The following is a 25523-nucleotide window of genomic DNA, read 5'->3' on the forward strand; positions in this document are numbered from 1 at the left end:
TTATATTGACAAGACGAGAGCGGATGCTGCTGTGGAGTTTTTCCCGTTTGCGGGGGGTGGCTTGGGCTGGCACAGCCAATGCTGGGGGGTGTGTGGAATAGTTGCCGCTGCCTCCTGCCACCGGCTTTGGTCTACGCTCTCAGGAGTTTCTCTCGCCGTTCTCTCCCTTATCCTTGAGCAGTTTCCCTTGGAATTTCACTGCACAAATTCTGACACAGCAGGAGAGTCGCACACAAGAGAGATAGAGAGAGAGAGGAAAGCTGCGAAGGAAAAGCTTTCCGCCTCTCTTGGTCAGCTGAAAGGACTTTTCTCGACGGTCGCTTTCTTTTCAATCAGAAAGAGTTTATCCTTCGTGCTTGATGGACGCATTTTGTTCGCGCTTGCTCTGTACACCGAAGAAAAACCAAAAGTCCCCTTCAATCGCATGAAACGCATTGTTATTGAACTCCGTTTGTTTTCAAATTTGTTTTCCCCCGTATCCGAAATCCGTGTTCGCCGCTCCTTGTGTGTGTGTTGTGCCGAGTGAAAAGCCAAGTGAAACGGAAACGGAAATCATACCATATTTCTAGTACATATAGTATACAAGTGCTTGTCTATTTGGCGCCTAAATAGACCGAAGGATACACCCGGCTGGATGCATCTGCTCTAGGTAAAACACGCTCTGACTCCTGTTGTTTGCACTGCTGCATTGTAGACACATCCTGGTGCCCTCGGAGCTATTTGTTAATACCCCCAGGCACCAATCTCAACCTCCATTCGTCCAACCAACCAGCCATCCGTTGGCATTGACAGTGACGCTGACGCTGACTCTGACAAATGTGTTTGTCATGTTTACCTTGTGGCTTAAACAAGTTAATTGCCGTGCGCCAGACACAAAAACCAGCAGCAAACACACAGCTCCTGGCTCCAACTCCTTCCGGCTGTACATGTGTCTCCCCATCAATTATTCAGTCTGATTGTGGGCATTAAATATTGAAGCCCTGGCCCCGGGATATGTACTGCTTATGAGCTGGAAGATCGCATAGAACTAGCCAGAACCTGCTGGTGCTAAAAATAAAACGTGACACCTGCAAAGAGGTTGCTCTCTGTGCGTACCTGACCGCCGTCCTTCGCCTAACGTCCACTGAGCCAATGGCCTTGGCCCAGGGATTGCTTCAAATGGGACTCGGAGGGCCCTCAATTCAGCTCTGATTGCTTCAGTCAGCAATCGAATGTCGGGGGCCTGGCCACACCACAACCCCCGCCCAAATGACCTTCAATTGCCTTGCATATGCTCGTGCGAAATTAATAATGCGTCGAGATATTCTCCCAAAAGCTTTTCACAAAAGCTGCACAAACCCAGCTGCATCCAAGGGCTGCTGCTGGTCCCGGTGGCGGGATGAGTGTAGGAAGCAGCATACATAAATCCGCTTGGCCATTTGCCATTTTTTTTATTTATATTTAGAGCCCCGTGCGACAGACCGGAAGTAACGTAAAACGTAACAAACGACACATTGGGGCACAATTTGCACACGTGTCGCATACGCAATACTCACACACAAACAGACACATGGCCGGCTATTTTTGGCTGCATTGTCCTCTTGGTCAGGATACATACATGGCGTGTCCGAGTGTCCTATCCCTGGCCGCTCCTTTTCGGCTACTTTGTATGCAGCGGGCGCAACAAGCAAAAAAGAAATCACAAAACAAACTGACGCCATTTTGCCATTAATCCCGACCACTTTATGGCCAAGCCAACAAGCAAACTTGCCCCCTTCCGGGTATACCCTTTAATTTGAGGAGGTTTAATACATTTCGGGTTTTAAATGATCTAAAAGTGTTTACTAATGAAGTTAGGAAAAATCTTATAAAGTTAATAAAATTATTATCAAATCAATAGTAGATAAGATATATTATTAAATATAAAGGCCTAATAATGTCATTAATTATTTATAAATTTCTTGTATCGACTAATTCAGAACGAGTGCTTTAATTATTCAGTATTTCCTTCAACACATCATTATCCCTAATGTGTTAATTAGGGCAATTTAAAATGTCATTAAATTAATATCTAATGTCCTTAAAGGGCGTACACAAATAACCTTTATGAGATGAGGTCAACCAATGGGTTAAAGTATATACACAGTTAAAATAACAAAATAATTAAGGTCGATTCAATATTTCCAAGTATATACCAGCCTGTTTTTGTTTTCAACTTCCGGGCAACCTAATGGACCATATAATGTACTATTTAAGAAGCTTTGGAGGAAGCAAAACAAAATCATATAATGCTAATAGATAAAGTTATCCTATCACGAGAAACCTTGGTTTGCCCTCTGTAATCTCAGGTTATCTGTGACATAATTCAGGGTATTACAAAATCGCCACATTACTTGGCGTAGGTTTACATATGTATTCCTCTGTTTGCTCTATTCATTTTGGCTTTTTTGCCTTTTGTTTTTCGTCCTTTGTGCTTTACTTTGTTGCGCCATGTTTATTTTTGAGTTGGCCCAGCCCCTCGCAGCGGAGAATGGCTAATGGTGGAGCGTTTTGTGGGCAGTGATGGGTTGGAAGTGGTTCAAATGGCTGAAAGGTTTATGGCCCGTCCAGCTCCCACCTCTTAGCTACCGGGTCCCAGTTCCCAGTTCGCATTTCGCCTTTCCCATAGTTCTTTATTACGCTGTGTGTTTTACCAACAGCAAACACAATTGCCCTGGCCCGCCTCGACTTTTGTTTCAAGTGCCGCCCCATCAAATGGAGTGGCCATCGCTCGGCTCCGGATCGGCATTCGCATCCGCGTTTACTGTGCTCGATTTAACTGGGTCCTAATCCTCATCCTTCTGGAATGGAAGCAACCCGGAAGAAAAGGATATACTGACAGAAACTAAGCTCGACATGTCTTTTACAAAATAACTTATTTTGTTTTAAATTTAGAACCATTACTGTTCTACGTAATGCAACTAGACAAAATTTTTAAAATATATTTCATCATGTTGTTATTTCTCTTAAGAATTTTAGTAGAATTTCTTGCCAGTGTGCTCGAGCATTGAACTGCCTGGCGCACCTCTTCGATACTTGCCTTCTGGGAGGCGGAGACCGATGAAGAGTCCCTGACCAGGAGATGGCTCCTTCGGTTGCTTTGAGCTTTGTGCTTTGTGCTTTGCCTGGTGCCTCTCGCAATTACTGTCGACTGAGCTCCCATAGGACACGGGACACAGCTCCCGTCCCACCTCTGGGGCCACCTCACACATTTGATGTGCATTTGCATTCGTGGCCCTAAGGCTATCGAATGCTTTTTAGCTCACGACACTGTCATTGTTGCAGCAGGTCCCTGCTTCTCTTCTTATACTACTCCTTCTGCTGGGCCACAAAGCCCGCTGGAGTGCAGGAGGAATGGAGTCCGAGTGCTTTTATTAAAGTTTCGTTTTTGTTTGCCGGCAACAATGTCTCTGGCAGCGACAACCGACGCCCACAAGTGGCGACATCAGTGGCAGGCTTCTCTCCTGCTCCTCCTTCGACACAGGAAGTTGCAGTCTAACAATAACCAGAGGAATCCTGAGACCTGGCAACATTTCAAATATATATGTATCCCATTTCTTATTAATTTTGTGCAGCTAAAACGAAGGATGGAGGGGGACTCCCTGGGCAAGATAGTTATTGCTTCTTTGTCCTTTGTATATTTTTTGCAGAGTTTGATCACAATGCTAGCTTGACACACTTACTTGCAGCTTTCAAATGCACATTTATTTTGCTTTTAACTTGTACTTAAAAAAATATGAATATTAAAATATATGTTTTTTTATGACTATTTAGAACTTTACTTTTCCGACTTTAATTCCAGGAGAACCACACCAGATACTGGACCAATTTATGAACAATATCGAAAGCAAACACAACAATCAACTCTACTCACCGACCTTTGTAGTCTTCTACACACACTCGTAGAACAACAATCGAAACGATAAATCTTTTGTAACGACCCTTTTTGGGACAAACATATCTCTAGACAGAGCTCGGGGACAACTCAGGTGGATTAGCCCCGACTCCCTTAATCCCAAGGATCATTCCAGCACCCAGTGCCCACTTCCCAAGGAATCCCGGAGAGTGCCCCGCGGCAAGAAATCCAAGACGGCGCCCCTTAAACCGCAAGCCTACAAAATTGGACGAATGTTATGTTGTGGCTTTTGCTGTGGCAATATGTCGAAGCGCGATTACAAAGTGGCCACCACGGATGGCATCGAGCTGGAGCCGTTGGGCGGCGAAAAGAGCGACAAGGATAAGGACAAAGACAAGGAGAAGCAGACGAATGGCGTCACCTTTGGTAAGTCTCCTGGAACGAGGATAATTCTCTGGGCTGCATTGCAATTTGTGAATAAAAATATATTCTTAATTAACGCTCTTGAATCAAGATCCCATTAATGATCAAAGCACACGGGGGAAAAGTGCATAATTGCACTTGAGCATAATCCGACGCTCCGCGCAATTTAAACTCCTCCAGCCTCCTGGCCAATTTTGGGCGCCCCTCTGGGATTTATGCATCAAGTTGTTTTCTTAATTAAGCCGAATGCAAAACAAAAGCATTAAAAATGCCACGTCTTGCAGTCGTACCTCATACGCCCCGTTGGCCAGGCCGCCAGCAAAAGCAAAGTAAATGAATGTCAGCATCCATCCCATTTTGCTTCTCCCCCTTCCCTGTCGCCCATTCATGCTGGGCACAATTTTCGAGATGCCTTCGCATTCCTCTTGGCTCTCCTCCCTCGCCAGCCTGCAGCCAAGTTGGCGGAATTTTCCGCTTTGACAGATGTCCACCGGATCCGGCACCGTGCTCTGGCTGGCAAAGAGGCCACCGCCAGATAGACAGGCCGGCGGGGTTCGGGCCGCTGGCGGCCGCGGCTATGGCACAAATATTCCCAAGTGCTCTTTAAGCTGCCACCGATTTTCACAAAATTTTACGCTTCTCCGGAGTTTGGCGGCGGATAAAAACGGTCCCCGGAGGCCATCGATTGCCGTAATGTGTCTCCGCCAATGAAGGGTTTGTCTGGGAAATCCATTGTAATAGCTTGCGGAGCGGAGGGAAGTTATGAAAATGTACTAAATCCTGCAATTCAGACTATCGAAATTGCTTCTCCTGTTGTTAAATAAAGAATAAATACTAAGATTAATTGTTTCTTTTATACTTAACTTCTTAAATTTACTTAAAATTGATAAACATAGTATATGTATCACGCTTATAAAAAAATTAAAATGAAAATTAAAAATTAAATTTAAAAGTACTCTTTAATGGCTTATCGACCTCTATCCTTCACATATCCTTTCGAGGATGTCATCGATATCAAGCCACGAGCTAAATACAAACATATGCAAATCATGTTGACTTTATCAAGGCGACAAATCGTGGCCACTTGGGCATGCCGTGGGCCAAAGTGGGCCACAAGATAGCGCCAGTTGCCTTCGCCTTCGGAAAGGACTCCACTTGCTCCCCAATTCTCATCTCTCTCTGTCACTCCTGCCGTTTACTTGTTTAAATCAGTGTCACGGGAACAGGACGTGGACGTGTGCTCGTGTCCCAACCGCCAGGCGAGTAATTAAGGATGCATAAAGTGGAGTAACCACTTGACTCACCCACGGCACCCGTCCCGGTGTTTACCTTTCATGTAAGTCAGCTTAACCGCCATGTGGTGACTACAGAAGGGTAACGTAATACCATAAAAGCATATATCATCATAGATATTACCGTTATTCATTCGCCAAAAGTTTGTTTTCGTAAGCTATGAATATTCTGTGAATATTAAGAGGCATTACGTATGGCGGGCTAGGACACTAAATTGGTGTTTTATAAATTGGAGCAATATGTTTCATATTATTTGGTCAATCGTAACTGCGTTTCGTTCATAACTATAGTATTGTACGTTCTTTCTAAGCATCTTAAAGTCTTTTATTGAACGAAAGCTACAATGTAGTCTCATTATCAATTTAAAAGTATTTTTTATTTACATGATTTTTCCATTACATGATTAAGTCAAATTTTGAATAAATAAAGATTTAAAGAATGCGAATATTTCCGTTATACTTATGGCCATAAGATGCAAAAACAAATCACCTTTTTTCTTAATTTTTTCAAATTTTTAACTACTGTGCAGATTTATGAACCGAATAAAAAGGGCATATACTATAATTTTGATTTAAAATGTATGCTTTTTGGGCTTATTGGTTTTTTTAAATTAGATTTTCCCTCAAAAATTAATGCAGTTTTGGCTAATTTAGGATCGATTTTCAATTTGATTGAATGTTCCAAGTGCAAACTGTAGGAATATACAAACCTACATTATTTCTTAATGATTTAATTTTTAATCATTTCATATCCAAACCAATAAAAAATGAGTGGGTTCTTTAAAAGAAGCCTACAGCTTTAAGACGTTTCGCCATGGGGTACCTTCTGAGACAGACAGCCACAGATGGGTTAACGTAGGAGCCTCGATGGCAACTGTGGCGGCTGATGTTGATAATTGCAGGATGCGTTGGGTTGATTGCAGGCTGAATGGGCTCACACACGACGCACACACATAGGCCTAGCAGAGCACTCGAGGCGGGGCTTGACTCAAATAAAGAAATCCTGCCTATCCCGGACTGCATCAGCGAGATAAAATGGGTCCACAAGAAACAATTGAAGCGGCAAGAGCCTTGCGCTGCATGCCAAAGTGTGGCACCGAGCTCGGTGGTCCCTTCTGCAATTTTTCTTCTATATTTATTTTTTTTTTTTGCTGGTGTGCCTGCCTGGGCGGATGAGTGAAAGTAAAGGGATACATAGAAATGAAATGTGTTTTTGGGTCAGGCAACTTCAAACTCAGCCAGAAAGTGGGAGCAGGCTGGGAACAGGAACAGACCCCACCGGACGGATGGCGGAAGACGGAGCGGACTGGAGGAGTGCGAATGGCAAATGGAAAATGGGAAACTGACAAGCGAGCGAGCCAAGTCAACCCGTCAACCCGTCAGAACGTCGGGCAAGCAACAATTTATTGTTGCGAAATGGCGCTGGCGAAACACAATTAAATGCAACTACAAAGGACACAAGGATCCCTCAAGCTTTTTCCCACTTTCCCCGCTTCTCGCACAGCCCAGCCTCCCCCACTGGGCGCGTAATTAAATGGAAATGGAAAATATTGCCCACGGGCCCCTTAAAACACAACACTCGTACTTGTTGAGGCACTTGAAGCCTTGCCAAGCCGCATGCATCTGGTTTTATTTCAACTGTGCCATGTAGCCTACCCTGGCCCACAAGGGGTCGCTGAGGGTGCTATATATATCCTAGTAATGCCTGGATATTGCTGCATTCCCATCAGGTCTTGTGGCAAATAACCAAAGACACAGACAGACACAATTATGATATTAACAGAAAATATCTATTCAACTGGCGGAAATTTTTGAAAACTTAAATTTAAATTATTATAAAATTTAAGTTGCATGTTCTTTATATGCATAAAATAAATTAAAATATTATCTTTAGAGATAAATTCTTCTCCATTAAAATTTAGTATATATATCCAATAACTTATATGAATTTTTATAATAAAAGACACTAATTAAAGTAAGGGCATCTCAGCTTCGTGGGGCTTCCCCTAATTGCGTTTTCCCCCCGGAAAAAAGAGAACTGCTTGGCTCAGCTTAACTCGATTTCTGCACAATTAGTTCGCCACCGTGTTTGATCCGCTTCAGTTGATCCCAATGCCATTTACATCCACATCGATTGCAGGGCCACTCCAACGTTCTGGTCCCAAGACTCCTCTCCTCGTCAGGCACTTGAGTTGAACCCATTCGATTTGCATTATTTGCGCCAGCTACAAGCCTGCAAGTGGCCCTCGAACACGGTCTGCCAATTAATTAAATTATGGCGAATGCCTTAAATTGAGTATGCAAACAAAAGGACTGGACTTCTGTTATTTCAATTGCCTTCCAAAGAATTTTAAGATCATAGAACAAGCTGTTTTGTGGTGGACTTTACTTAAATAATACCATTTATAGCTGCGTCGGGGCTCAAAACATTTGTTTGTACCAAATCAGTACTACTGATAACTACTTGTGTTTGGTTTAATATAAACACAGATAACTCATCAATATAGGCAAACAAAAAATATATTTTCTATATTTAAAACAAAGCACCGTCAAAAAAAAACAACAAAAATATGCAATCATTATTTATTTCAATTATTTTTGAAACAGGTTTTGCGATTACCAGACATCACACTTGACATAGGGGTTAAGGACTGAGGGCAAGGGGCAATTGAAGGCCTGTCCAAACGCTGGAAGGTTGGCCACCGAATGGTGCAGGCGCACCTTGTCACTTTCCTGATTAGAAAAGGTCACAAACTCCTCGTCACCGATCAGATTCTGGGCCATGTTAAGGAAGAACAGCTGCTGCAGGGGAATCCTAGTGAAGCTGGGCTGCACCTGGCTGTACTTGGAACCCACACCAAAGTAGGCCTCGTAGATTAGCTTCAGAGCCGTAACGTCGCCCGCTCGCTGTTCTACGTAGTCCGTGGCATTGCTCTTCAGACAGCTCAGGGCCTGGACGTAGTTTCGGTTTTCATAGAAGTTCGTAAACTTGTCGGAAGGATTTCCCACGGCGTCGTAGATCAGGTCCGGGAGCTCTAGGGACTCCATCAGCTGCTGGGCAATTACCCATCCCAGAAGACTCACTTTGAACACATCGTGGCTCTCGAGATCGTAGAACGGCTTTTGCAGGATGTCATAGGGCAGAACAATAGTGTTTTCTCTCGGCAGGAAAGTGGGCTCCGAATGGATCTCAGGAATGCTGTCCTCCTGGAAGTAGTAAGCGTTACCCTTGGCCGCCGGCCTATCCAGCAGCTCCAGGATTCGGCGTGTGCGCACCTCCAAGACCTTGAGTTGGGCAGCGGCGTAGTCCTGTCCAATGGGAAGCTGGAGATCCCTGTAGAAATTGGTCACGAAGCTACGGTGATCCTGGTTCTTGGGCATGTTGCCCACGTTGAGCTTTGTGGCCTGCAGCTTGAGTTTCACCACTGTGCGCTCACCAGGGGTTAGCTTCAGACGGTTGGCCTCGATCTTGGCTAGAAGCTGGGTTCGCAGTGCATTGAAAATTTGCTGGATATCGGTCTCGATCCGAATCAGTTGCTCCGGGGCAAAGTACTGGCTCTCGTACAGGAAATTGGTGCCGAGGTTCATGTGGACACGCACATCCTTAAGGCACTCGAGGGCATCATTCTCATCGTCGCTCTCGCTGGTGAACTCCATGAACTTGGCGAACCGAACCATCATGTAGGAGGCAACTATCTCAGCATCGTACTTACGCAGAACCTTCTTCAGCTCCACAAAGTAGTCCACATTCATGATCTGCACCTCGAAGCTGGCGGGGAAGGTGCGACCGAAGACGATCTGCAGGTATTGCCTCCAGGGGAATCCGTTTTGGCTCTCCAGTTCGCGTAGGGTCAGATCGTCGTTAGGCTCGTCTTCTACCTCGGCCAGCTGCCTAACTTCCGACTCCAGCTTCCGGATATTCCTGGCTAAGGACATGGCCCGTGTACGAGAAACGCCCAACTTGATCAGCAGCTTCTTGGTGGCCACCAGGCCCTTGAGTCTTTCCGAAGAGCTGTCGAAGGTTGGCTTATCTATGGTCACCATATACCTGCTGCTATCGACGAAGTCTAGCTTAACATTCACCTTGATCAGCAGGTTATCGAAGCCATAGCGACGCAGTCGGGCGAGTGTCGTCATCCACTGGAACTTAGCTTTGGGCCAGGCGCTGGGGCTGCTAGCAAACTGTGGCCAGGTGAGACCAGCATCGGGGGGCACCAGCTCCAGGTAGTGTTTCTCCGAGCGAGTCTCGGGCTTTGCCGTGCGACAGGTCTGGTAGAAGCGCAGCACCTTGGCCTCCACGCCGTTTTCGTCAATGAGGACGCTGTCGTTGAGCTTCTGGATGGTGGACAGAAAACGATCGTTTACCTTCTGTTCGATCTCACCCTGGATCTCGCTGTAAATATCCGCCGAATGTTTCTCCTCGTAATTGCCGCCAACGTACTTCTGGAAATCCTGGCAAGGATCCGCCCGGTTGTCCATGTAGCCTAGAAGAGTTTCCAGGATCTCCTGGTTGACATTGGATGTTGGCAGGGGAGCAGGAACCACCCATTGAGCCTCCACTCCTGCCCAGAGCAGCAGCCCCAAGCAGGTAATCCATTGTATTAATGTTGATTGCGCCATCTTCAATGGCGAACTGAAGATCCGCCAGCAGGTGAAGCCGTATTTAGAGGCTTCCAAGCCCATTGATAGCCAGGGATCAGGGTGCTCCAGGTGCTGATCCCAATTAAGCCTTATCGCGAGCTTTTAGCGATTGCCGCGGCCAAATAAAGTGATGCTATAGGAGCCCCAACACATATAGCTTTTTGAAAGTCTAGTTCAAAGTTTTCATCTTATTTGGAGGTGCGTTCTAAACTGTGTCACATTTTAATAATAGAAACTAATTAAATATTTGTTGCTGGTTTCTTATTTAAGTATTGAATACAGAATTAATTTAGAATTTCTGTTTTAATCTGAAATCAATATAAAATCATATTTCAGTCATTTAATATTCCGATGTTCCCCTTTAGAAGCCACAGCGTACGCTACCAACAGGCCCTTAATGGCACAATTACAGGCCTCGATTACATCCCTTCCCCAGCGGCACCCTCTTCTCTTGGCCAAGTGTTTGCTCCGGAGGAATGGCGGCAGTAACAGCTTAAATTTATTGATTGTTTCATAAACAGCGATTATTTAACCGCCGCCTTTCGATCGGCCCTCCAGTGCAGCGCCCCGACCCCATTGCAGCAACCAAGTCTGGCAAACACTTGTGGCCATCTTCTGGGCATGTTCCACCAGTTAAGGTTGGGGGACTTTTCCCCCAGACGCTCGTCCAATCGCACACATATGGGATCAATATGGACGAGGGTGTGGATGGGTGGTGATTGTGTGGCACATGACAAGTCACAAGTGCGGCCAGTAAATTTGCATGCGACAGCAAATACTCAATGGCCGGACTGGGACAATGGGGGGAAATGGTGTTGAGTAACTCAGTTAGCAGGGGTTGTGCGGTGGTCTTACCCATCCTCATCGGTGCGTTTTGGGGGTCACAGTTGAAAAGGGAAGCTCGGAGAATTGAACTGAACATTCAACGTGGGCGGCAACACAAAAATTCCGCCCTGCATGCACTTTTCCAGCTACACTAGGTTTTTTTTAGGGTAACAAAATTTTAAAGCTATTTTGTTACGTTTAAATTTTTTAAACAGATGCTGGAATAATATTTTAAATTTAATAATATTTTTACTTGAATTTTATTTAATTAAAATTGTAATAGAAAGCCCTATTATAGGGCATTACATTTTCGTATTATCAAAGTCGCAAATTTCCAGCGTTTATTCAGGGCTTTGAATCCGTCTATGCGACATCCCAAGGAGGCGGCGGCTTTCGGCGAGGCGTGGCGCCGCCTAATGAACACGATTCAGTCGCGGAAGGGAAAACTTTACACTAACGTGACGGCGAATTTATTGAGCTGAGCTGGTGGCAAGGGCTGTGGGAAATTGGGAAAACGTGAAAATGCAAAGGGGGAGGGCAACGTCGAGGAGCATCCCCATTTTTTCGAGCAAGTCACCGCGAACCGGTGGTGTGTTTCCTCTTCTATGCCACAAAAGTATATGTATCCCCAAAATAACATAAAGAAAAAGAAAAACTTTCGTCGCATTGCCGGAACAAAGGCCAAGTAAAACAACCGAAGAGGAGGCGAGGAAAAATGAGATTTCATTTGCCGGCAAAACTTGGCAAGAAGCGAATTACCATTTACGGCTGAGCTTTTTGCGGCTCCATTTGTTGATTGTTTCGCTCGGTTTCTGTGGCAACCGGAAAGTAGGCAACCCGAATCAGCATCACGGCGTCGTAAATCCCAAAAGGAATAAACTCAAGGGTGATGTACGGGGAGAAAATCGGTAGTTTTTATCATAAAAATCGCATCCCCTAAACGGAGCACTGCAATTATAATGGAAGAATTTTCGTGATAAATTCTCTCACATGTCAGGCCGAATAATTACGAGATATACGAAATGGATTCTGCACAAGAAAAAAAAAAGAATAGTAGGAGTAAATCAAATGTTAAAGCACAAGGCTTCCACCATCCCTTAAATGGGAAACTTCTAATGATGAGTCGCAACCAGATTGAACTATTTGGCCAACACATGATAAACAACACAACATCAACAACAACGAAAGAACAACAACAAACGATTGCATGTGGGTGAAATTAGGGGGTGGAGCGGGGTGGCATTGACGTTAAGGGTTGCTTCGTTATCCGCCCGCTTTCGTTCGCCTGGCAACACTTCACTATACGCTTTTCCTTTTTATGTACCGTGTACTCGATAAGTTCAAGGATATGATTGATTTGTGTTAAGTGCGTTGGACTTGAAGCTATAAAGTTAATTTATATCTATTAACTATTATTAATTGAAAGTAAAAATGAAAGGATTTAGATTAAAGAACAGTACATTAATATTTTAGTTTGATTAATATCAAACGGAAGTCACAGAAATATCATTCCAGATTTAAAATCATTAGAAGTTGTAACTTAAATTTGGCTTTAAACGATTTTTTTTCTTATATATTAAATATCACACTTAATGACACTTTTTCAATTCATTTCGAAATCACAGCCATTTCTGAAACATAGATAATTTATATTTAAAACTTATTTAATGAAATCAGGTCATCTTTAATATTCCCCACGTAAAGGGTATTAAAGACGACTATAGCTTTCCACAGATTTTCACGATTCTGGCGGCTTCAAAACAAAAATCCTGTCAGCGGTATGAGATGGGTAACAAGAGAGCGGTGGGGGGCAAGCAGGGAGAGGAAATCAAACACAAGGGCTCTCCATAGAAATTTCAATTTCACTTTTGCAGGTGAGCAAAGCTCTCTCTCCGAGAGAGGGAAATAGAGTCGAGAAGAAAGAGAGCTCATGCGCCGGGAGAGCACAGGGGTTGCCACCGCATCTGCTCAGGGTTGCTGCACGGCGTTTCGCTGCGGCAGCATCCAGTTGGAGTCCAGTTGGAAAATGTACGCGCACTCAAACGCAACAAAAAGCGCGTGACAATAGGCGGCGAGTCGCAAGAAAGCACACTACAAATTCGGTTTTGACAAAGACTTAACTCACACTCGCGCATACACACTCACACACTCTCACACGAATGCGTCGCGTGCTGTCCCCACAACGCCCCACCTCCCCCCTCCGCTGTGCGTGTCTGTGAAAGAAAGCGAAAAAAGTGGCCAAATTGCCAAAAATAAAAATAAAAGAAAATATAAAATATAAAGCAAAGAGTGAGAGAGCAAATCAATTTGCGGCAATTAAAAAAGTAAATTAGCAAATTAAAGTGTTCGAAATTAATACCAAAAGCAATAAGTAATTAATGTGTACATAGCCTACAATGCACTTTTGTGTATTGATCTGCCGAAATTGACCTTTTGGGCCAGAACCCCCTCGGAAAACTTCACCCGCTTCGAGAGGAAAGGAAACAGCAACAAGCTCTTCATTTCCTTTTTGATAATTAGCAAGTGGAATGGAATAATCAACCGTTATGCTCTGTCGCCAAGTGAAATGCAACTGCAGCTGAGAACCGCTATTCAGTCAAGTGGCAACAAAAAAGCTAGCGAAAAAGGGAGCAGCTGAAGGCAAAAAAATGCGAAAAAAGGCGAAGGGCGAAAGGAGAGTGGGGTGTAGGGAGGACGAGGACTGGAAAGCGCACTATTGACATATATACGCGCAGTCACAAAGCGAGTGCCGCGATTCGAGCGAAAGAGAAGCGAAGGAAACGCCGCATAAGACAAAACAGGAAATTCACTTATACACGCGCACACTCACAGACACACTTACCCACACACACGCAACTGACGCATTTGAAAGGAAAGGAAATTCGCGCTGTTGAGCTTTGCATTCTGACATTTCATTTTCAAAACACAGATTCCAGTGAGAGCGACACTCGCTCTCCCACACTCTCTTTTCCAAGCCTCTCTCTTACTGCGCTCTCCCACTCTCCGGCTCTCACGCTCTCCACTTTCCAAGCTTGATTCCTTCAGGTTTTTTTTTATTTGTATTTTCCCCGAGCAAATGAGAAAGTAAACAAATGCCAAAGGCGGCCGCATTAACCAGAAATGAAACGGAATTGTGATACCACATGCATTAACACGCTCCTTGTGTGCCCCTAACGAAAGTTGGGCTGAAAAGGCAGGGGGAGGGTGAGCGGGAGCCGGGACGGTGCAGTCACGAAGACAAACAAAGGGGCCGCCACACAATTGGCACCACAACAAATGCCCTCGTTCCACTTGGACTCCAATTGGGATTAGGCCTTGCTTGCTGTGACATTGACATTAATTGAGAAGCCAACAACATCAAAACCGGGGGAAGGGAAATCCTCATTAAAGAGTGATTTAGGAAACAAGAACTCTGTCAATTGGGAACCGAATAGTTGTTGACACCCGTAAACAGTTCTTTTTACGGCCGCCTTTTTTCCCCTGTCACATTTCATGATTCAGGATTTTTGGCACGAAAAAACCGTGTTCAAATGGTTTCAGCCTGGCATTACTTTTTACGGCCTATTTTACGACCATAATTCCAATTACAAGTTTTACATGTGTATTTTTATGTAGTCGCGAGAGCAATAAAAAATATACTGTCTACGTGCGTATACGTAATTTTTACAGAACTATAGCATACATCACGGCTGAAATAAACAGCAGTTTAAAACAAAATTTGGCAGTCAAATTATTAACCAAACACCAAGAAAATGAATTTAAATTATTATGTTTATAATTTATATATCGTTTTTTTTTTATTTAATTAATAATTCAAAAAAACATAAAAAACATATTTCCCGATTTTAATTTCAAAATCAACTTCTAAAGGTTTTTAATCTGGGAACCTTCAAAAACGTATCTTGTGTCCGGCCCCTTCGGCCATCCGTTTATCAAAGTCAACCGATTGGGTAGCTAAAATCAGTTCAGCCGGCAAGATAACACCCCTGATTCATAGCCACCTTTAAGGTGTGTTCATTATGGCCCATTCACCAATTGGCAATGCCTTTAAGTTCCGAAATTCGTGTTGCTGGGCACGAGGCAGACCTTAACCACGAATTATGCCTGAATGATGCTACAGGCAACCAACTTCAGTTTTAAGAGCTCCTCAAAGGCAGACACAGCTGCGGACATTAGGCATTACATACAAATTCCGTACAAAAGCCGGCTTCCCGGAGAGAGAGATAGACATACAAATGAATTTGAAGATAGAGAGAGAGAAGAAAACACATTTAGGGGGGTTGATTTTTGGGCGTTGAAAGCGCTTTTCACTAATTCAATGCGACATTGAAAACAGTGAGCTTGAATGCGGAAAGTGCAGACTTTCGGGGGCCAACGGACAGAGTGGCGGACGCAAGGACACGCGTACGGACAGCCGTAGTCTGACTAGACGGAACCGGAAGGGCGTCAGCGTCTGGCGCTCAGCCAAACCAGAAAACCCGATGAGGGGTGGCCCAATATACATACATACATACATACATAGATGCAAAGCCGGCAAAAGGAAAGCCAAAGGAAAGTGCCAACCTTGGTACAGTGAGAGGGTGGGGGGAGCAAGGAACTGCGGGGTTCATGTCTGCATAAATTATGTATGTATATTTTTGGCCACCAGATAATCAACTCGTCAAAGGCTTCTCATTTTTTGGCAGTCGATTTATTGGTTAAAGGGTGCCAACGGAAAAATCCATGAGCGCAAAAATATCCATTCCCGGGCATTGGCCATGAATAAGGTATGAAGAGCACGTGACTGGTACGGTCCCAGAATCCGAGAGACAAAGAGGACAGGGGGTTCTGGCAAAGGGTTCGACCTGGATTGGCCATAAAGTGATTGTGATTTCCCTTTTAGAGCAAATAGGCCGGCAATTATTTGCGGTGTTTGTGATTGCGGGCTGCGGTTCAACGGGTCCGCTTCGGTTTCGGCTGCGATTCGGATTTCGATCCACCTTTCGTTTACGGCCACGGGTTAGCAAGCGTACGTATTGGCCGGAAGACACAGGGACACCGGCCCCGTTAAGATTTCGGTCGTCGGCGGTGGTCAGAGAGGCTCGAAGATTTGGCGTCGCGAGCGCATCGAGATGACAAATGATCCTGACCTCGATGACTGTGCCTTTCTCTCCGGTAAGTTTAAGTGATGTGCAAATTATGCACATCAATAATTTAAATGTTTATAGAATAATGGATACTTTAAAATAAAAGCAAGTGAGGTCAAGTATTTTAATAAAGAAAATGTCTAGCTAATTATATAGTTTTAGACCTATTAATTTAATAAATTATTTTAATGTTATGGTTGCAAAATAAACCATAATCTAGCACCCTGTATATTCATCTATATCTACATATATCAAAAGCAAACTATCAAGAGCTTTACTTCTCCGTATATACCGACACCCATTTTGTGTTTTCTTTTTACCTTCCGAGCCTTTGCACCCTTTTCGAGGCAGTGGCAATGCAATTGCAGCCCAGCAGATGAAATATTTACACAGCCCACCATGACTTTTATTCGGAGTTTAATTACATTTGCCCCTTTCTCTGCATTTCTTCGACAGGTGGCGAATCGAGCGGCGGCCGACAGACGCGCACCGGAGTGGCCGTCTGCTCCCAGCGCCGGGCTCTACTTGTGGCCGGGATCGTGCTCGGCTCGCTGCTGCTGACGGCCATCATCATCGCCTACGCCGGACCGCAGAACGGTAGGTTTGCCCCGTGCCCGTGCTCCGTGACCCTCTCTCACGCCGTTTATTTCCATTATTTTTTTCGAGTTTTTTTCGAGTTCTTTCAAGCATACTCTACCTCTCTCTCTGTTCGTTTTTCATTTCCACCCACAACAAAACAGGCCACGGCGGTTGGGGTAGCCTCTCTGTTGTTGTTACTTGATTACGCTTTTATTGGGGGTGCCAGGATATATGTAGTCGAGTGGATGAGAGCCTGTTTCCTTTGTGGCCTCGAAAGGGTCTACCGAATTTGACAGCTTTAAGGGGCGACGTCATAATAATAAAGGATTCTGCTGCAAACACAATGGCTAGAAATGTAATTTCAAAGGCCCTTTTAGGATAAGAATTTAATTATGTAATTATGGGAATTGTGTATTCTTAATTAAAGTATAAAGGCTATAAATGATTACAGAAATACATTTACCTCGGAATACTAAAGAACATAAATAATGCAACCCAACCCAATGGCCAGTATATTATTGATGTCTAAAGGTTCACAGTTGGAGCCCCATAAATCCCTATAAATGGTAATTGAATTCCTTGACCGACAGCGTCCAAAGCAGGCCATAAACCATCTGGCCAGCCAATCCAATTCGCTCCACCCTCGGCAGCACCGGGTAATATGTATGCTTTTAACCGTATTAAGTGGGGCCAAGGCGGCATCGGCTTTGGCATCGGCATCCATTACAGTCCACGTATAAATAGATGCAGCTCTGCATCACCTGTCTGACATCACCTGCCCTGTCGCCATCGCACTGCGGAACCCTTAGGCCTCGGCCTCTGTTCCTGGCCATATTCAATTGCAAAATTGCGGAATTATGCAAAGTGCAAACACTCGCTCGCTGGAAGTTTCTGTTGCATACTTAATAGGGCTAAATGCATTGGGGGATAATTGCATTAACCCAAGGGAAGAGCAAACAAACCCCCACGTATGTGTATTCCCGCAGAAACACACATGTCTGATGGAAAGTTAATTTCTCCCCCTGCGAGCTCAATTATCAGTCAACCTTTTGCCGCCATGTAGCTTTAACTTTTGCTTCCGCCGATTGAACCAGAGAGCTCTGAGCTTAGAACCGAAATACAGACAGCAATGTCACTGCTTTTTACATACTACCGTGCCAATCCAATACAGTATATATATATATATCCATAAGCCATATATCTGTTTGAGTTCCTCACCCGATTTGGTTTCCCATTCCGACGTTTCCTTTTGCGTTCCCCTTCTCGTACACAAAATGTCTATTATATAAATATGAATCTTTGAAAAAATATGAAATATTTCTCTTAAATGCTTGTTTGATTGATTGGTTGAAATGTGAGTAACAATTATGCCAAACCCGAATACTTCTAAACTGGTAAATAGCCATGACATTCTATATAATCCTTCGGCATGTTGATGTCATTGATCATCTGTTGTTTCTAACTTATCCTTATCCTTATCCCCTCTCTTATTATTTCCGTATTTTCTATCTCTAGATGTTAGATCTTGGTTTTTATATACTTTCTAGTGAGAGGAGCTCAGCTTTTTCTAGTTTTATGATTGTAAATATTTAAAATCATGATCATGAGATTAATCATCAAAAGGCAAGATATCAATCATCATATAGATGGTTGTTACACACGATTTAGACATATATATAAGGAAGTTGCACTTAAACCTATTAGGGGAACTCGCAGCATCAGTGTAGAACAGATCTATCAATATATATATATATATATGTATATTACTATTAATTTATTCAGAAGCTATTTTCGATTTTAACCTGTGAATTATCATTGTATTAATGTGGTAGCTTATTCCTATGATGATCTCCTATAAGAAATATAACATATTATAATCGTTAGTTTCTTTATTCACTGCCATTCGATTTGACTCAATCGCGTAATTCAGCTAGAACGAATATTTATTTGTGATCTTCCTCGTTTCAGTTTCGTTCACCCCTATAGATGTGCTAATGACTTGAACCGAATCCAATTATTAAACCGATTTACTGCTAGCTTTTCTTTATGCTAAACCCCTACAACCCCGTCTTAGATGATTTTCCCCTAAACTCTCTCCCTTCTCTATCTCTCTGTTGATTGTGTATAATGCAATTTGCTTTAACGAACTTAGCCACGAATCCCCACGAACGAGCAAAAAGTCCGCGAAAAGAGGAGTGAATTATCCTGAAATACAACCAATACTGATTGTGCACCTTGACTATCCTTGCAGACTGCTCCTGCGGATCTAAAACTGTGTCTGGTTACGATACGGATGAAGAGAACAACACTCAGCCCTTTAATCCGATTGCCACCAACGGGGAGCCCTTTCCCTGGCTGGAGAAGATGCTGCCCACCAGTGCGAGACCGCTGCGCTACATGGTTACCATCCATCCTAACCTGACAACGCTGGATGTGAAAGGTGAGGTTCTTAGCCATGAGTTCCTTACTGTTTTCCGTAAAAATATGAAGAATTTTAATTTTTTTAATTTGAATTTCAAGCTTATTAAAGTAGATTTTTATATTTTTATACTACTTCCTTAACTGAACACATTTCAACGTTATATTTAATGAAAATTGTCCGCATCGCTGCTTGCGAAAATGCACCTTTTTATGCGCCCCAAGCTCAATCACTGATGGAATTATAATTCGATTGTCTGACTCTCTCGTAACTTCTGCCTTCCTCTTTCATATTCCCGGTTGGCCAGGCCAAGTCACCATCGATTTGCATGTGGAGAGGGAGACCAACTTCATTGTGCTGCATATCCAGGACCTCAACGTCACCGAGAAGGTAAGCAGCGAAAGCCCTCTTGATCCGGGAGCCGGCAAATTAAGCCAATTAGCGTCTGACTCGAGTGCGTCCATTGATTGCATCGCCGTTTCGGTTGCAGGCCATAGTGACCCCGGGACCCAAGGGATACGCCCTCAAGATTGTAAAGGTGCTGGAGTTTCCGCCACGCCAGCAGCTCTACATCGAGGTGAAGGAGAAGCTGAAGAAGAAGTCCAATTACACCCTCAACCTGCGCTGGTACTCCAAGCTTAATCCGGAGCCGGAGGGCTTCTATGTTGACCAGTATGAGAGCTCCAACGGTGTGGAAAGGTAAGTGCTACCTCTTACTTTTGAGTGAAAAACAAAAATATACGTTAATTCTACTCTTTCCCAGATTATTGGCAGCCACCGTTTTCCGACCGAATGGGGCAAGGCGAGCCTTTCCCTGTTTCGATGAGCCCCACGTTAGGGCGCCTTTCCGCATCTCCGTGTTCCGCGATCGCTTCCATATCGGCCTGTCCAACTCCATAGTACACACCACCGAGGATGTGGGCTTCTACATGGGCACGGGACTGGTAAGTACAAAGGAAAATAATAATAATAGCCAATATAACAAGTGATTTCCGACAGCTCCGTGATGACTTTATAGAGACGCCTCCACTGCCCGCCGATGCTGTGGCCTGGGTGGTAAGCGATTTTCAGCGCGAGTCTTTGCAGCCATCGGCCGCTTACATCCCCACCACAGTAGCGCCACCGGGGTCCGGAGCTGGTGGCAAGAAGTCCGCCCAGTTGAACAACTACACCCAGCTGAAGGGCAAGAACCCTCCGGTGCGGAACATCACTGCCCTGACGCAATCTCTGAATGTGAACCTCACGCCCCGCCAGAACCTTACTACTGTCCAAACGACGACGACGACAGCTTGGCCTGTATATCTTAATGGGAATGGAAAGCCATCGAATCTCACCTCTTTGTCGCAGTCCACGGGCTCCTCGATTAAGAGGGCTCCCTCGTACACGTTCTATGCTCCGCGGGACCTACTGATTCGCTCATCCTTCATCCTGCACACATCGCGGGATGTGCTGGAGTATCTGCAGACGTGGCTGGATATTAGTTATCCACTGACAAAGGTGGACTTTGTGGCACTGCCTTCTCTGGACCGCAACATGATCTCCTCCCTGGGCTTGGTGACCCTGAAGACGTCGTTCCTAACGGATCCCAGTTCGATTACCTCTGAGCAGTACCAGTTCAGCGCTCTTCGGATTGCAGAGGCAATGGTGCGGCAGTTCTTTGGAGGTATCACCTCCCGCAAGGTGCTCAAGGATGTGTGGCTGTGGGAGGGATTGATTCAGTACTTGGGCATCCATACCCTGGCTCCCCTGCAGGAGAGCTGGCCCCTGAGGGAAATGTACCTGCTAAAGATGGCCACAGCAGCACTGGATATCGACGCCATCCAAGGATGGGATAGCATTATGAATGGCACCAGTCACGATGGCAATAATGAGGAGTTCTTTGTGCAAAAGACGGCGGCCATCTTCTCCATGCTGCACACAGCCATTGGCGAGGATAGGTTCAGAGGGTGCCTGGGCTCGTTTCTCAAGGTGAATCGATTTAGAACCGCAGAACCGACCGATCTGTGGACCATTTGCACCAAGAAGGCCAACGGTTCGAAGAACATCAAGGACATGATGACTCTGTGGACCCACCAGCCAGGCTTTCCGCTTTTAACCGTCACCAAAATGGGCAACAGCATTTCCATCTCGCAAAGACCTTTCCGGCCCGCTGACTTTCTGGCTATTCACGATGAGTCCTACGATGGGAATAACTATAACAAGACCGCGCTCAATGCCACGGATATGCCCATTACGGTGCCGCCCACAACGCAGGGAAGCAAGCACAAGGCGGCGCCGCACATGAAGTGGATTTTCCCGGTCACATATGTGACGGATATCAACAATGTCAGCGAAACCCTCTGGATGCAGAATGTGGATGGTAAGTCAGGCTAAATCTTTAACATTTCAAAATAAATAAATTTATTCTTAATCCTTTCCCAGTAACCTTCAATGTCCCGGAGAACGTGAAATGGATCAAAGTAAATGCCATCCAGAACGGCTACTACCGAGTAGTTTACAACGACGACAACTGGGCGAGTCTCATTGAGGAGTTGGCCGCAAATCCCAATCGCTTCACCAGCGAGGTAAGCTCTCCAGGAACTTAATTTAAGAACCAAACTTAAACGATTTCCCATCAGGATCGACTGGGTATGCTCTCGGACGCCTTTACGCTGTGCCATGCCAATCTGCTGCCCTGCGAGATCACCATGAACATGATCCAGTATCTGCCCAGCGAGACGCATTACGGACCCATGGCCCTGGCCTTGAGGCATCTGGAGAAATGGCGACGCATCCTCAAGTACTCGGAGTGCTTCCTGATGCTCAGCGAGTTCATCAAGATAAAGATTTCTACGGTGATGGAGAAGGTGGGCTGGTCGGATGACGGTGATGTGGCCACCAGGTGAGGAGAATTGCAATCTAAAACTTTAAGATTTTTAACCTTAATTATTAATAAATTTTAGACTAATGCGTCCCGAGGTGCTTTTGGCCTCGGTTCTGTGGGAGGACAACGATAGCATCTTCAAGGCTAAGAACATGCTTAACCAGTCTCTGTACTACAACGGTTCAGCCATTCCACCCAATCTCAGAGAGGTAAATATTCATTGGATAAAATATTAATAGAATTTTCTTTAATAACTTTTTCTGCTATCTTTACCCAGGTGGTTTACACTGGAGCAATCCTCTCCGGCGAGTACATCTACTGGCAGCACTGCTGGGAGCGCTTCGTCACTCTCCAGCGAACATCGGAAACTTTTGTGGAGCGTATGCAGCTGCTTCGGGCCCTGGGCAGGACCAAGGATGCCTGGCTGCAGAACCGCCTGCTGTCGCATGTGACTATGCTGCCCACCGAGGAGGTGGTGCAGGTGCTCAAGGCCATCGCTGGCACGCCGACTGGCGGAGCCATGGCTTGCCGCTTCCTGCAGGCCAAGTGGTTCGAGCTGGAGAAACGTCTCGGGCCGGGCACGATCAGTTTTGCCAAGGTCATATCGGCCATTACCCAGTATGGAGCCACCAAGTTTGACTACGATGAGGTAAGTTGTTATATATCTTAGATCTCTTTTCCAGAAATATACTAACCATATTCCCAATTCCGCAGCTCAAGTCGCTGGTGCATCGCTTCGGCCGGGGTCACGGCATGTCCGTGCTGAACATGACCCTGAGCAGCGTGGCCTCAAATGTGGAGTGGGTGGCAAGGTCGCAGACGTCGCTGTACAAGTGGGTGGAGGGCAACCTGCACTCGCACCGATAGAGGAGGCGGGACACGGAGGTCCGCGCACAGTTCTCTCTTCAGACTCATTTGTAATTATGTTCCTCTCACAGACACGGCTCTCACGTGGACCTTGATTTCGCCGAGTTAACTAACACACTATGGATCTGTACTCTTTACCATATCATTGCCAGTTCGATCGATCTCCTTGGTTTTCTCAGTAGCTCTCCTATAAGTTTAGTCCTCAACGAGTGGCCTCACTCGACTGTAAATTACGAATGCTATGATCAAGCAGCTGTATGTGTATATCTATCCCAGTGGAGGAAACCATTTCTAGCACATATGTATGTGGATATCTACAACTGAACATAAGGATCTATCTATATATGTATATTGTATATGTATGTATATTTTACAAACCGAAAACAAAACAAAAAAGAAACCAAACATACTTAGAGCAATGGATAAACGTAGATTGTAAGCGAAGAAACACAAAGAACAAACATATTTTTTCATAAAAACAAAAAAAAAAGGAAACAAAACAAAACAACAGATGAGGCCACTAAATCGAGATTAACTAAATCGCTATGAATGCATTCTAGTCCCTGTATAGCATATGTATATTAGAATTAGTGAGCGGCCCGCTCGTGTGTGTATCCGTGTATGTGCGCATCGAAATATCACAGAACTCTTCCTTTTGTCCAAAGATAATTTACTTATCCAACATAATCATCCTAGAACGCCTAGCTAAGGAGTCCTGCCTGACCAGGAGCAGAAATTCTTGATTAAGAATATATTTTATAAACAGTATTAGCTTCCAGGATCAAGATTAAATGCCATTTTGTCCACCAATTTGGTATGAAGAGTACCAGCGCAAAATCTTTTTGAATTGTAAGGACACAGAGTTGTTATACCTACAAGGTCAGATAACCAAAGGCTTAAAGACTGGGAAACCAGTTATAATCACAAAAACTTGTTCAATATTCAGAACATACATTTTTAGCCCGACGATATTCTTAACTTTAAAATCAGATTTAGCTTCATTGATATATGTTTATGGCTGCCATAGGTACTACTAACTCATGAATTTTTTGAGAAAAGATCAAAGAATTTTATTAAAATTTATAGAACTCTGTCATAAGATAGAATATATCCCCTACTATGCTTTGAGGTCAGGCAGGCAGATAAGTTAGGAGCTTGCGATACAAAATACCATATAGACATATGTACATACATGGCATACGCGATGTAGTTTGCTAGAACCCAAACCAGTAAATGGAAACTAATTTAACACTTTTTATTTACGCACTCGCATAAGACATCAAAGACATACAACTGATAAACAGATTACAACGTTCCGTAACTACGATTTACCATGTGTTTTCCGATTTAATCATATCGCTGGTTATCATTTGATTAGTGTTGAAGCGTCTATGCTGCCCTAAAGATAGCCAGGTCTTCGGATCCCAAGTGTTTGTGTAAACTGAGGGAAGCCGCCGACTTCTGTCACCCAAATCAGGGGGCTTTTGGCACGCCGGTTTGTCATTATAGCCAAATAAACGTGTATAAGTTGGTGAGCCACGATAAGAGAGGGCCGCGCGACAAGATTAGCTTGGGATGGGTCAGGTGCGTAGTCAAGTGGGTTATTAGGGGCTGAAGCACTCTGTGAAGTAATTAAAAACTGAGCAATAGGAAAATTCTACAAGAACTCCAGCGAGATAAACCCCAAAGGGATAATCAAAACCCCCCTTTAGCTACGCCTGGGATATGGCCGCTTCTCTCTCTATCACTTGTTAAGCGGATTCAAAGTTAAACCTTCAACCATTTTCGACTATGCTAATTCGTAAACAAAAATTTCATTTGAAGCATTTGAGATTTTTGAGTTGGTTTTAGGAAAAAAGAGGTGATTTCTGAGGATTATTAAATTGAAATGGCAAAGATTTGCTTAGGTAAAAAACACTAAGACTAACCCAAAGATACTCGTCATACTTGCAACAAAGTCAATCGCTCAGAAACCCCCAAATCGAAGTATAAATAAATACAGACAGCGAGAGAGAGAGATACAAAACACAAGCGAAAACAACTTTATTAGCGACAAAGATAGATCACAGTGAAAACAACAACAACAAAAACAAGTTTTGGAGCGATTTTACGGATTTTCGACAAATGTATAAACCAAACAAGCTAAACTAAAGATGAAAAACGAAAATAAACCCAAATAGAAATAATACAAAAAGAAGAACAGACAGCATAAGAGAGATACTAAAGACCCAGAAGCAAAACCCACATGGGGAAGAGTAGATAATGAGGAGATTTAGAAAGTTTTTACAGACCAACAAAAACAAAGAAGACTTTATTATGTTTTTACACAGCACTTGAGTTCATTGTTCGCCCATTTCATCGTCTAATTGTATTGTACAATGCATATCCGTCCACAGCTTTGATTGACTTTACACATTTGGGTTCCATTTAGTTCATCATCAGTCACACACCTCAGAACACCCAATCCCCTATCCTGCCCTCGAGCCCCGCTTTATCCAGGATTAGAAGAATGGCCTTTTCTTATTTCAATGATCGAGGATACGAATTCTAGTTAATTTTATTAGACGAAATTTTTTTGCAATCGGCATCGGTATATTAGAAATTATTAATTATG

General features: G+C 44.2%; 1 protein-coding gene across 3 annotated transcripts; it reads left to right on the forward strand.

Annotated features, from left to right (window-relative positions):
* Positions 1 to 370: 370 nt before the first annotated feature.
* LOC108071343 (endoplasmic reticulum aminopeptidase 2) lies at positions 371 to 22909 on the forward strand. 3 transcript variants are annotated; one of them, XM_017162071.3, is made up of 13 exons: positions 371 to 649; positions 3821 to 4300; positions 16638 to 16778; positions 19012 to 19200; positions 19487 to 19569; positions 19670 to 19878; positions 19943 to 20123; positions 20179 to 21538; positions 21601 to 21743; positions 21798 to 22060; positions 22122 to 22251; positions 22320 to 22691; positions 22757 to 22909. In XM_017162071.3, exons 2-13 carry the CDS (start codon positions 4147 to 4149, stop codon positions 22907 to 22909), a joined length of 3378 nt encoding a protein of 1125 aa, XP_017017560.1. In that variant the 5' UTR covers positions 371 to 649; positions 3821 to 4146. The 3 variants fall into 3 exon arrangements, with proteins under 3 accessions (XP_017017560.1, XP_041632089.1, XP_070143456.1); XM_041776155.2 differs by having other exon boundaries at positions 19060 to 19200; XM_070287355.1 differs by lacking the exons at positions 371 to 649; positions 3821 to 4300 and adding exons at positions 13093 to 13426; positions 15940 to 16209.
* The last annotated feature ends 2614 nt before the right edge of the window (positions 22910 to 25523 follow it).

The sequence above is a fragment of the Drosophila kikkawai genome, chromosome 3R, assembly GCF_030179895.1.
Source record: "Drosophila kikkawai strain 14028-0561.14 chromosome 3R, DkikHiC1v2, whole genome shotgun sequence".
NCBI classification, from domain to species: domain Eukaryota; kingdom Metazoa; phylum Arthropoda; class Insecta; order Diptera; family Drosophilidae; genus Drosophila; species Drosophila kikkawai.

Coding starts and splice junctions, on each gene's coding strand:
- LOC108071343 (XM_017162071.3), top strand. CDS start 4,147: ATGTTATGTTGTGGCTTTTGCTGTGGCAATATGTCGAAGCGCGATTAC. Junction 4,301..16,637: donor GACGAATGGCGTCACCTTTG/GTAAGTCTCCTG, acceptor TTTCTTCGACAG/GTGGCGAATCGAGCGGCGGC. Junction 16,779..19,011: donor CTACGCCGGACCGCAGAACG/GTAGGTTTGCCC, acceptor CTATCCTTGCAG/ACTGCTCCTGCGGATCTAAA.